This window comes from Eucalyptus grandis, chromosome 1, assembly GCF_016545825.1.
Source record: "Eucalyptus grandis isolate ANBG69807.140 chromosome 1, ASM1654582v1, whole genome shotgun sequence".
Classification (NCBI taxonomy): domain Eukaryota; kingdom Viridiplantae; phylum Streptophyta; class Magnoliopsida; order Myrtales; family Myrtaceae; genus Eucalyptus; species Eucalyptus grandis.
The window spans coordinates 53,233,482-53,246,388 of record NC_052612.1 but is presented as its reverse complement, the minus strand read 5'-3'; the positions used below and the strand labels follow the sequence as shown (position 1 = coordinate 53,246,388).

Genomic DNA, 12,907 nt, shown 5'->3' with positions numbered 1-12,907 from the left:
CAATAGTTTATTTATTATTACCGCATAACTCAGTTTGTTGTATTTTAAATTATTTGTAAATTGAGTGGGTTTCTTTATTTTGTGAAATGTTCTTTATTTACCAATAAATCACTTCAATTATTTAGTTAAAAGTCGAGATTATATCTTTGTCTAAATTTTATTTCAGAAGTTTAAATTTTATTGATTTTTCAAATTACATATATTTTAATCTTTCTTATTTAAGTGTACTTTATGAAATTAAACAAAGATTTAAATCAATAAATTGATAAGCATAAAATAATACTGACAAAATTTTAAGTAATCTATATGTTTAAATTTTCAAAAATGTCCAATTTCATTGTGAATTCATATTATCGAATTGCATGTAAGGAGATGGGTCATCGTAACTATACACAAGTTATATTTAAATGAGATTGATCTTTCAGATATTGTTATTAAAATTAGCCAAATTAATTTTGAACTGGAATTTTAACTTATTGTGGTATGCGATCTCTATATGATGTTCTCAATTATGATTCTATACAAATTCCTATAGCAATTGCCACCTTTCTCTAAAAGGGCCATCATTCCTTTCTTATTGTTTCTCCATTTGTTACCACATAGTGAGAGAAATGATAAGAGCCTAGCTATTAGCAGGTTGTTGAAAAATAGAACCACACCCATCATTTTTATTCACAATGTGTCCCAATTTTTGGAAATCTCAATATTATTATTTACGGTTAATGCAATGAAAAACCCCAAACTCATACATATATAACAAATTTACTATAAACTATTTTTTTTACTATAAAAAAATACCCACAAACTAATATATTTGTGACAAATTTATCCATTGTTAATTTTCGTTAAATTATATTAATACCACAAAAAATCATAAACTGAAAAGGTAAAACCTCAAATTGGTACATTCGTTAATTGCCACGTATAATCCAACTCAACAATTTGACAATAAAATTTAATAGAAACTAACTAAGGGTAAATTTGTTATAAATGCATTTTTTTTTTATGCCCAGGGAATCTCGTATAGCCGGCAGCCGGCGGGTAAACCCTGGGGCGATGCTAGCAGAAGACCCACCACCCCGACGTCGCGCTTAAGATCCCGTGCGTCCTGTGGGATTCAAACTCCTCCGTCCTGGATAGACGTCATGGGAGCTCTTATTCAACTAGGTCACTGTAGGCGGTGGTACAAATGTATTAGTTTTTGGTTGTAAAAAAATAGTTTTTAGTCAATTTATCACGATGTATCAATTTAGGAACTTTTTGTGGTAATAACCCTATCTTTTGAGGTAAAAAAGAAAAAAAAATTGAATACAAAGCTCTATAGCTCTTAACCATTCTTTTTATTAAAAAAAAAAGTTGACATAAATAGTCCTATACTTTGATTCAACGTGCCACATAATTCTCAAACTTTTAATTTGTCCAATGTTATCTTTGAACTAATCCTATATGTTCAATTTAGTCCTTTAATTTTTCATAATGAAGTCATAGAAGTCATTGAGAACTACTCACAACTTTTCATAGTTATGCTATTATCCTTATTTTAGAAAATCTTTTCATTTCAGTCAATTTCTTAAATATGTTTTTTTGTTACTTTTTTGTCTTTATAAATATTTTGATAATCCCATTAAAGCATTATATTTTTGCTTATGATTTTTATAATGGAAAAGGCGGAACACCATTTAAAGTTGTACTGGGTTCATATTACTACTATTTACAAATTCAACAAAATATAACGAAGAAAACACGAAAAACAAAAGCCTGAAAATTTTTCTGTATCCAAAAACTTGGAAACAAGATTTAGATCAATGTAAGTACGAAATTATCTGAAAATAAATTAGTATTGTTGTTAGAAATCCTTAGGAAAACGTTTATTCTTAAAATGCAAAATATCAAATCGATATAACTCTAGGCAGAACATCTACTTTCACTGTTATAGAGATTATGAGCTAAAATACACTTAAGTAGAACCATCATAATAATCGTGAAGAGCAAAAAGATGAAAGGTGATAAAGATAGCATGGTAACCCAAGAACCGTCTTCATGTTGTCTCCCTGGTTTGACGCAGTCCCGAGCCGCACGACTCTCGCCGCCCATCATCAAGAAACCGACAGATGGGACCCGCCACGATGACCCATCAACGGCTCAAAATCCACCCTAATCAATCAAATCACCAACAAAGCCGTAAAGCCGATTAATTATTCACTAACACACCCCGATTACCAATTCCCCTTGTCTCTCTCTCTCTCTCTCTCCCTCCCTCCCTCCCTCCCTCCCCCCCCACTAGCCTACGATTTTTCATCGACACCACCCAACTAATCCCACATTTGTTTCTGTTGACTCGCTTTATGCATTGCACACTCAGCATCATATATATCATGCGCCTGGAGAAAGCCCAAAAGAAGAAGGTGTTAGCTAAAGATGGATGCTTGGAGAGAGAGAGGGAAGAGAGAGGGAGAGGAAGGAGGGGGAGGAAGGGGAGGGGGTGGAGGGGGTTTCGAAGAGATGAGATGATGTTTCTTGGAATGGGATTGGGCTGTTTCCGTGTGATAGGGATGATATAAAACCCTAGTTGGTGTTCAAAGTATGGATCTTGATTGATTTGCGATGGGGGGTAAGATCTGGGTCGGAGTTTCTTGATGACAGAAAGGCGGTTGAGGTGGTTCGAGTACATGGGGTTAGCAGATCTGCGATTCAACATTCAGAAATGCACAAGAATCTGGCGGCTTCCGATTGGAGGAGGATTTCGAAGCTTTTCTTGTTTTTGTCTGGGAGAGAGAGAGAGAGAGAAAGAGAGTGACAGAAGAGAGTGAGCACACGCAGGCAATTGTATGAAGGGCATGCCTTTGCGGGTGCGTGCTCACTTCTCTTCTGTCAGTCTCCACTCGGTTCCTTTTTTTGCACTTTCCAAGTTCTTTCCTCTCTCTCTCTCTCTCTCTCCCCTATTCTCATTAACAAAAGTATTGTATTTCCTGTGAATTTTTGACACATAATTTTATGTGTCCCCAAAGGTGGGCTGTGCTGATTTCTCCATCTGGGCGGCCTCCCGGTCTTTCTGAATCAGAACCCTACGATATTTACTGTCATGCCGGGCCAGGTGTCCGTCTTGTATCCACATGTCTCTTGCTCTCTGAATTCTGGAAAAGAAGGGAAAGCAAGTAAGCTTTGCGAAGGCGATCGGTAGCTGAGAAAGTGGCCTTGCCGCGCGCGCGCGCGCGCGCTGGTGCGTGTGTTTGAGAGAGACAGATAGAGATGGACTCGAATCTTTCCTCATCCCAGTTGATCTTTTTGCAGCTTCTTTTTCCTCTATTCTCACTGGCAAGCGTACTCAGCCCGATTATCTTGGTCGTTCTTGGATGCTGCTTCTTTTTATTGTCTTATTACTTGTCAAATGTTAGCTTTCCGTAGTTTATTTATCCGAGAAATGAATAGTTAATATTTATTAAAAGGAAGAATTTGGGAAAATTGGAGCTTTGGTTCGGGAGCGTGTCTTTTCATGGTTATTTGCCTTGTTTACTATTCATGTTTAACGGAAAAACTGCAAATATTTTATGCTTATTACATAGCCAAACCCCACTCTCCCTCTCCCTCTCTCTCTCTCTCTCTCTCTGGCGTTTCTTCTTCTTCATCGCAAAGCAAATTTACTCACAAGGCAATATGTGGAGGTAAGTATATACAAATCTCTTAATCTGGCGCTGATGGTGGGTTCTTGAATCTCAAAAAAACCCTATTTTGGGTTCAAGAAATTGAGACCGAGGGAAGTAATATTTCGTTTCTCTCTCTACTCTCTCGTTTGTTAAATCTCATCACCATTATTTTCCATGCGATTTTTTTTCCTCTCTAATGCCTGCAGCTTTTGATATTTGAAGCAGAAAGGCGAGGACTTTCTGAATATATTGTTGCAGTACGAATCGGTGCTAAATATGGCAACATCCATCTCTTTCCTTTTTTGGGTCGATGTACACTGTGTTATTGCCATGAGTGAAGCGAAGATTTCATGGGTCCTCTGGTTAGTATCTGATTGTTATCCCCCATCAAAAGATCGATCCGGAATTTCACTTTTATTTCTTGCCTTGCCTGAGATTCTATTATCTTCTTACTTCAGTCTTAAACTGTGTCTTTTTAATTGTTTCATCTGGAAAAAGGGCTTTGCTTTCTCCTGGGGGAGCACCAATTTTAATTGCTCCCATTTTCGGCCTCACGGAGCAGGTAAAATCTCAGCACCATCGTCTTCCCCAGTTATTTATAGCTTCTTAATGTGGTTCGCTATTTTCAATTGTGTTTGATTTTATGTGTATTTAGCTTTGCTTGGTTCACGGACTGCTTGGACTAGTGGGAGCCGGGGATGCGAGTGTTGAACTGGTTGGCATTAGCAAAGACGCCAGATGAACTTTAAAACCTGAACGACTATGAATTCAATCAAAGTTTGGAACAAAAGTTTCGGTTTTTGACTAGAATTAGTTCATCTCTCTTACTTAGTTTTTCCCTGAATTTTTGTCGGTGGAGCATTGATTTCGAATGGAGCCCTTTGGCTGGTCTCTGAATTTTCCCCATTTATGCTAATAATTCAGATCTTTGGGGGATGTGATAGGTTTAGGTTGCTAGACTTTGCTAGTGGAGAGGCTAAAAGCTAAGAGCTTATTCTTTTCCAATATAGACTTATCTTGGCCAAAGAAAAGTGTACACTTAATAATTTCTTTTTCAGGCAGCCAGTGATTTGACTATCTTGGATAGTTTGTCTCTAGGATGACGCTTTGGGGATTGACTTGTCCATACTATTTGGACATACCTATTCTTAGCGGGATAATTAACGAGTGATCGAATTTATTGTGAGATTTATCAATATGGGAGGGAGGTGTCATCGGCCATAAAAGAGGTGGGTAGTATATTTCTGTGTTATACCATAGTTTCTCTTCTTTATTGCCTATTGAAACTGATGCTGTGCGAAAAGCCATTGTTAGTGAAAGCATCTTAATGGTGTCTGACCCATATTGGTTTAATTTATGTGTCTTGGAGGATGCTTTATTACAATATCAATTGACGAAAGACTACTTGGCAAGGTTCTAGTACTTAAGACCTTGATATCTCATAGTGTCAGCCATATGAATTGCATGATCTAAAGTCTAGTTTTGCTAGTCTAATGTTTTCAGCTAATTTCTTTGTTTCTCTTTCTTAGCACTATGGAATCTTTCTTTTCTGGGCAATTATGGGCATTGTCAATTGTATATATGCCTTTTACTTTGAAATGATTACCCTTTTATGGTAAACCGATGTGTTCTACCCTTGGCTTTTCCTTAATACTCTTGGTTATTCAATAAAGTATTAAGGCTGTTTTATGGTAAAATAAAAATTCGATCAATCTCCTTGCCCCTCATTCTTGAAGAATGAGAGAGATTCTTTTTCAATTTGAATCCGATTCCTGATATGGGTAGGTATTTGCCATACTCTAAAAGAGCTTAATGAGTTCGACCCTCAGGCTGGGGAAGTACAGTCAGATTCTCGATTTGGTCTTATATGGAAAAGTTATGATACGGTAGCTGAGAAGGGTGAACTATCTTATGGAACAATTTAAATTTTTGACAGCCTAGAAACCACCCTATTTAAGTTCCTAGAAACATCACCAAACACGGAATATGTTGGTTTCACTGGTTCCAATGAACTCTGATTGTTTCTTTAAACTTTAGAAAAGAAGTATATCTAGCAGATAAATTTATGTGAATAAAGAGTCGTGAAACATAACAAACACAACAGTGAAACTTTTTCATCTCATAAAATAACTCTACAAGTTTCATATCAAAGTTTGTGAAGAAAAGACATAAATCATTAATATCGAATCAGATTCTTGTGTCTATTTATTGCATATACATCTTTTTTAAAAGTATTTTATGAAATACCATGTATATTTGTGCATAGTGGCTTACACAAGGAGAAGGTGTTGCATGGGATGGTTACATCATGTGGTAATGAGATATGGTGTAAGAAACCAGAACGAATAAGTTATTTTAAAATTTCGATGTCATGTGAGATGGCAAGCATTCCAGTGGATAATGTCATTGGTTGTTTAAACCATGTAGCCATGTGGCCGGTGTACTGGCACATGGAATCCCTAAAGAGGCTACAGGATTCAGATTGGGTACAAGGTGGATATGACACCATATTCTATTACAGATGCCTATTCTGATTGGTTTTGAACTTTTGCAACCTATAACAAACATGTGAACTTTAGTTCTCAGCTTGGAACCCACCTAGTCTTGCTGATTTGTAAGTTCTCTTATGCACACCTAGTGTGGTCGTAAAAAGTGATTACTCTTCTGTCAAATTAGCATGATAAGTTTTAGCCGAAGAACATAGTTTTTACCAGTTAGTGTGGTATAAGGTTACACATTTTATTTGCATTTGAAGCTTTAGTTGAAGTCCGTTGCAGTGTACACTTTTAAGGTCTTTTACTTTATCTTATCGAGAGTTATGCAAACTTATATTGATCTTTAAGCTATTCCCCTAATTTTATTACCTTCACTTGAATTGTGCAACATTAGACTATTGCATTAATCAAAGTTGCGCTATGGCCAATCTTTTGTTGGGTCATCATAATCAAAGTTTTTTACCATTGGACTTATTGTAGACAAATGGATTTGCATTTGCTCAACATGCCCCCTTTGTGCCCTCTTTATATTATTACATTAGGTTTAGTAGAACCATACTTTTAGCACAACAGTGGCTTCTTTTCTTTTATGTCCTTGAGAAGCAAATTTTTGTTGTGACTTAGAGTTTTTTGCCGGTCCTTTTATGGTCCATGAAAATCTTTATTGAGAAAAACTAACAACATTACTAATCTATCGATTTATATTTCACAAAGCTGGGTACTTTTAATAGAGCCTTTAGAATCTAAGCCATTTCAAGCGCCACCAGTAGTTGTAGTCATGGGTTGGGCAATGGAGAATGTGTAAATGATTGAAAATTATGAATTTGGGAAGGAAAAAAAAGGAGTTTTTTTTACTTTGTTCCTTCTTGTTTTGGGGGGGGTGGTGGTGGGAGTTTGAGTGTAGAATTACCAATGAATCGTTGCTATCTTCGACATTGTACAGACTTGCCAGTTTTTATTCAGGGATGACACAAGAAGATGAATTAGTTTGTTTTAGATTTCTTCTTAAGAAGGGTAGATTGATGTTAGTGTTGTCTTGAGGGTGAGCCTTGGCATGTCTTACTTCCGACTTAATGGTCAAGGGTTTGAGTCATGGAAATGGCTTTTTTGTAGAGAAAGCAATGGCAAGGCCACATATAACAGTTCCCTCTCCCAACACCGTGCCATTGTTGGAAGTCTCTTATACAGAGACCTTTTTTCGCTATATTGCAAGCAATGAATAGTGCAATGTGAGAGGAAATTGAAGTGCTATATTTTCGTTCATACCTTGTGGGAGGCAACTTTTTCTGGCCATACCTTCGATCGATGCATTATTTATGCAAATTAGTCACATACAAACTGAACTGTAAATAAATGTAATTGATGCTTATGTTTCTAACCTTCCAATCAGAGACATGGTTGGAAGACTAAGAGCGGAGAAAAACATGGTTGTTGGAGAAGTTAGTCGAGTGATGCACTTTGTATGATTGGGGTTACTATGGCTTTACACATTTGGAATTTCACTTTTGTCAATTAGTAATGAAATCCTCAAAATATTTAAAAGTATACAAAGAAATTTGAATACTTATGCTGGAAGACTTTTCACAGTCAGTAAAGAATTAAAGTATTTCCCTTAATGGTAGAATGCTAAACCAAAAAGTTTGAGGGTCAAAGACGTGAATTGCCCCCATAGTTTACTATCATTAAGTTCTTTCCATATATTCAGGTAATGGAATGTTGCAAGTTTTAAATGAAACAGTTATATTGATGTTGTCCTATTCCTTATTTTACTCTTTTCCACGCTATATCTGCGTGTCATCATTCTGCACAACGTTTTGTATGGGCTGCCATTTAAAGGTTGTATCTGTCCTATGTTCTGAGCAACTTTAACTACGATGGAACCCCAATGATAGAAATAGCGATTGCAGTATTCATCCTTCTAGTTGAAGAGGACATTACATTTAGTGGATTTTGTGTGTCCTGTCTTTTGTTCTATCCAATTCGGTTTTCATGTAAGTGGCCAAAGAAACTTTTCCTGGTTTTATATGCATGAGCTTCTTGTATTAATTTAGATTTGTCTGCCTTGTCATTTTCATCAGAACTCCTTGAAAGATTACAATTTTGTTTCGAAAGATGGCAGATCTTTTGACAGATTGACCATCATTGCTTGTCTTAGATTTCTTATGGACTTTTTCCCCTTTTCAAAATGTCTAGATGACTCTAGTGTGTTATGGTTAAAGCTTTGTTACCTTTGAATTTTAAGTTTGCAGCTGTAATTTGCTGCTTATCTCCAGATCGTCTTTTAGAGTTTGGCTTATCATCGCTACCGGATGGTGTGGGGCTATCTCTTAAATAGGTGTCAGTCCTTATTTCTGATTCTCCCTCTACATTACAAAGACATTAATTATACAGGGTGAAGGCTAAAAAACGAATTTGATCTAAGATTCATATTTACAGCTTTGGGAATCAAGAGTTTATGCCTTTTTCGTCTGGGCCGAAAGTAGAGACTGAACTTTTTTCTTAGTGACTTGGCTTGAGATTTTGGCCCTTTTTGATTTGTTTCAAACTTTTCAGTATGCATAAAAATTCTGTGAATGGACAATCAGTTCATGTGATATTTACTGCCTGTTGGTTGCTGGCTAACAGCCTAACTTCATCTCAGGAATCATGTATTTTGAATGCGATGCTAGGTTAAAAATCATTTCAACGTAATGATCTGATGCCATATGTGTGAGTACTGGATGCAGGCTCATGAGTAGTGTTTTTTGGTTTTTGCTGGCTCTGTGATTCAGTCGCAGTGGCAGCAACTGGGATTGTGAAATCAGACCATGATGGTTTACTCTAGGGAAATTTGTACATGAATTGGTATTTGCCATTTTTGATTGCTGAAATTTTTCCTATAGAATGTGGCTTTTGTCTCTAGGACTTTGGTTGGGGAGGCAATTTCTATGTCCAGAATAAATATACCCAAAATGGTTCGTTTTGCCCTCACAAAGCTGTTCTCACGTATGCTGTTTCCATGAGTTATTGATGTAAAGGTTCAGTCAAAGACCATGGCAGTCCATTTGGATCTAATGATGTTTGTGTCTTGTGTCTCATGATTGTCATTGAATATTCATCCTTCACTTTCCACCAGAGGTCAGGTGATATAATTCTGATGGTGTTAGTGGCTGTTTACTGAAGCCTATACCTCTCTTCTTCTTCTTTTCCTTCTTTTTCCCTTTTACTTTGTTTGTCATATACATTACACGAATTTACCACCCCAACTAGGTTCCAATAAGCAGAATTTTGCTTGTGCCTTTTACTGTGTCATATATATAGCACTTTGTTTTCTCAACTCTTTCTCTAGATTTCAATAGGCAGTACTTTGCTTGTGCCAGTACTTTGCTTAGGTTAATACGCTGCATGCAAATTTAATCTGAATCTTCTCATAATTCTGAGCAGTATGTTGTTGATTGTTGTGAAGTTGATTCTGGACATATTCTCTATTGATTGTGACACTTATAATCCTCTGATCGTTTTCCCTTCCCTCTGATTTATTCGTCTTCCTAGGATGTCCATGGAGGAGGAAACATTGAGCGTTATCTCGAACAGCGATAGAAACGTCTTAGCTGAAGGGTCAGATTCAAATGACAGCGCCTTGCCATCACGCTTGACCACCAAACGCGCTCGGCAGACTCCTAATGGTGCAACATCGAAATTCAAAGGAGTCGTCCAGCAACAGAATGGACACTGGGGAGCGCAAATATATGCCAACCACCAGAGAATTTGGCTTGGGACCTTCAAGTCCGACGAGGAAGCGGCAATGGCCTATGACAGTGCTGCCATAAAGCTCCGGAGCGGGGATCCTCACCGCAATTTTCCATGGTCAAAGCTCTCAGTTGAGGAGCTGAACTTCCAGAGCTGCTACTCCACTGAGGCCGTGCTCACCATGATAAAGGATGGCACCTACCAATCCAAGTTCACCGACTTTGTCAGGGCCCGGACCAACGGGCCCCACCAGGAGGCGGGCCTCGACCTAGTCCTGGCCCACCCCAATGGGGGGCTCATGTGCAGGCAGCTCTTCCAGAAGGAGCTGACACCTAGTGATGTGGGGAAGCTGAACCGGCTGGTCATCCCAAAGAAGTTTGCCATCAAGTACCTCCCCCGCATCTCGGGGGGATCAGAGGCTGGGAAGGACGACGCACCACTGCAACTTCGCACCCTGGGCCTGGATGATGTGCAGCTGGTGTTCTACGACCGATCGATGCGGTCATGGAAGTTCCGGTACTGCTACTGGAGCAGCAGCCACAGCTTCGTGTTCACCAGGGGTTGGAACCGGTTTGTGAAGGAGAAGGAGCTGAGGGCGAACGACACGGTCGCCTTCTACATGTGTGAGTACCGAGAGCCGCGGAAGGAAGGGAGGACGTTCTGCATGATCGACGTGCAGCAGAGGGACAAGAACGGCGGTGGGCTGGGGGAGAAGGGGCTGGGGGAGGAGGCCAAGGGAAGCATCGAGATCATGCCGGTGGAGGGTGAGAAGAAGGATGAGAGTAAGACGATGAAGAAGGGCCTCAAAATCTTTGGTGTCGAAATCTGTTAAGATCAACACCCCGTGCTTAAACATATTTGACTCTGGGGTTTTAGCCAACAGTGAATCTTTTAACTGCTTTCTTTTCATTTATTCGATTCGTGTTTGGTCTAAGTTTTATATGGAAGATGTTCCAAGTTGATGCTTCCTAAGTTGCTCATGTTACGAAGAATATGGAAGATGTTCGGTTAATTTATTTCTTTACGTCAGTTCTACCGTGACTAGTGTGAAATTTCCCCTTTGAAATTGGAAAAATGGCAGATATCTGGTTGCAACTTCATGGGCCATCACTCAAAGCTAGGTTTTGGTTACATAGCTCACAAACTTGGACCATAATAGGCTAAGAGGCTTTAAGTTCATTTCGGGATAGTATGATGCTCGGCAGATGCATTCATCAGAATATCACTGTATATTGATCCTTTCGATTCCCTTTGAACCAATCCAAATTCGTTCTACACTTTGCTGAAGTTGGTCCAATGTTGTCGAGTCATCAAAGCAGATTGATAACGAAGGCACGCCTGAAAAATCAAACCTTGACTGACAAACCGAAGGGATACAAACTCATTGTCATCAACCATACAGAAAAGAAAGCTGATCTTCATGCTCGCCTACACCTGCACGCAGCTCTGCAACAGTCCTTTGGTTGTTAAGCTCAATGACGACGTGCACTCACGAGCTATCATCCCAGTCAATATTCCTAATGACAGATGGTTGGGTCGAGGCTCAACAAAGTCACCTGCTCGACTATGAAATCTGCCCTGCAGAGTTTCTGCGCGAAGGATGCGAATGCGAATTTCCGGTTCTATCGTATTTACGATTGATTAATTACGTTAATTAGCCAACATTGGTACTCAAATCATATCTGCAAAGTACTGTTTTGCAAGGACAATTGCCTGAAGGTGGCATTACACTCATAAAAGGTATGTGGGCAGGTAACACATTGTCTAGACGCTCTTCCTTTTGGATCGTGACAAGTAATGAGTCAATTGTCGCACTTAAGAAATCAGTCAGTGCTCTTACCTCCTTCTCCTAGCGTGTTAGAATTACATTTTATGGAGGGGAATTGCCATAAATGATCTATGAACTTTAGTCCAATGTGCAATGTCATCCTTAAACTTTTAATTTGTTTAGTATAATCCCTAAACTAATGATAAATATTCAATCTAATTCTTAAATTATATGAAAATGTTCAATGGCACCATTCCACAAATTCAAGTTAACTAAATTTGCTGACGTGGCTTCCAATTTGTTAAGTTCAAATAGTGGACCACATAAAAAAAATGTTACCTATGGATGTCCAAATCAAGATATATAAACCACGTCATAACAATGATAGACATGTTAATACCTAAATTTTCTTTTTCCTTTTCTAAAGTAAATAGAAAAAAAAAAGAAATATTGACCCATCATTTTTAAAACTTTAACTTACCATATCAAAATCCACGTCAACAAATGACATCTAATTGGTCATTTGAGTAAACGGAAATACTATATTGAACATTTCCCAATTATTAAGGGATCATATTGAAGAACTAATAGTTTAGGGATGACATTACACTAAAATTCTCCTCTACTCTCTCATGAAAGGTGCACATAGAATTTCAGTTTGTGATTTTCACTTTATTGGTTTGGCATGGGAAAACGAAATTGACATTTTCATCTCATCGTTCATGCTTCTATTCTAGAAATAAAGAGGACCAATGAGTTGTGTGGTGGGAGCGTACTTCGTTAGGGCTTTCAATGTCTTCTTGATTTGTGAGGCCGAAAACGTTTTTGGTATTCGCTTGCAAATAAGATGCCGTTAAGGAGAGGTCTTCTCCGACAATGTGCTTCGATTGAGCTACGAGGGTAAGTATCCTCAAGTCGCGGTCTTCTCCGATAATGCGCTTCGATTGTGCTACGAGGCTTACTTATCCTCAAGTCGCGATCGGTGCATATCGATTTATTATGATTTATACTGAGCATTTTGTGACAATTGGAGACTCTTGTGATGATGTTCTAGATATATGTTTTTGGCCCAAAGGATCTCTTGAGAGTTCCACATGATCCTTCGCACTACTAGAGAGGCACTTGCCAAAACAATTGAAACAGCAAATCCAGAGTAGGACTGTTCTATTTCATGTCCTAGACATAGACCACTTTCTTGTTTTGGAGTGCCTCAGTAACATCATCACGATGTTCTATCAAATTCCTGTCTTCTTTACCATAGATATATGACC

General features: G+C 38.4%; 1 protein-coding gene across 5 annotated transcripts; it reads left to right on the top strand.

Annotated features, from left to right (window-relative positions):
• The first annotated feature begins 2,266 nt into the window (after positions 1-2,266).
• LOC104436099 (AP2/ERF and B3 domain-containing transcription factor At1g50680) lies at positions 2,267-10,941 on the top strand. Of its 5 annotated transcripts, none has more exons than XM_039302075.1 (4): positions 2,267-4,006; positions 4,143-4,206; positions 4,832-4,873; positions 9,671-10,941. In XM_039302075.1, the coding sequence occupies exon 4, from the start codon at positions 9,672-9,674 to the stop codon at positions 10,698-10,700; it is 1,029 nt and encodes a 342-aa protein (XP_039158009.1). In that variant the 5' UTR covers positions 2,267-4,006; positions 4,143-4,206; positions 4,832-4,873; position 9,671; the 3' UTR covers positions 10,701-10,941. The 5 variants fall into 5 exon arrangements, with proteins under 5 accessions (XP_039158009.1, XP_039158005.1, XP_039158007.1 ...); XM_039302071.1 differs by lacking the exon at positions 4,832-4,873 and having other exon boundaries at positions 2,268-2,849; positions 3,009-4,006; XM_039302073.1 differs by having other exon boundaries at positions 2,268-4,006; positions 4,743-4,873.
• The last annotated feature ends 1,966 nt before the right edge of the window (positions 10,942-12,907 follow it).

Bases quoted from the DNA above. Each gene is read 5' to 3' on its own strand.
- LOC104436099 (XM_039302075.1), top strand. From the start codon at position 9,672: ATGTCCATGGAGGAGGAAACATTGAGCGTTATCTCGAACAGCGATAGA.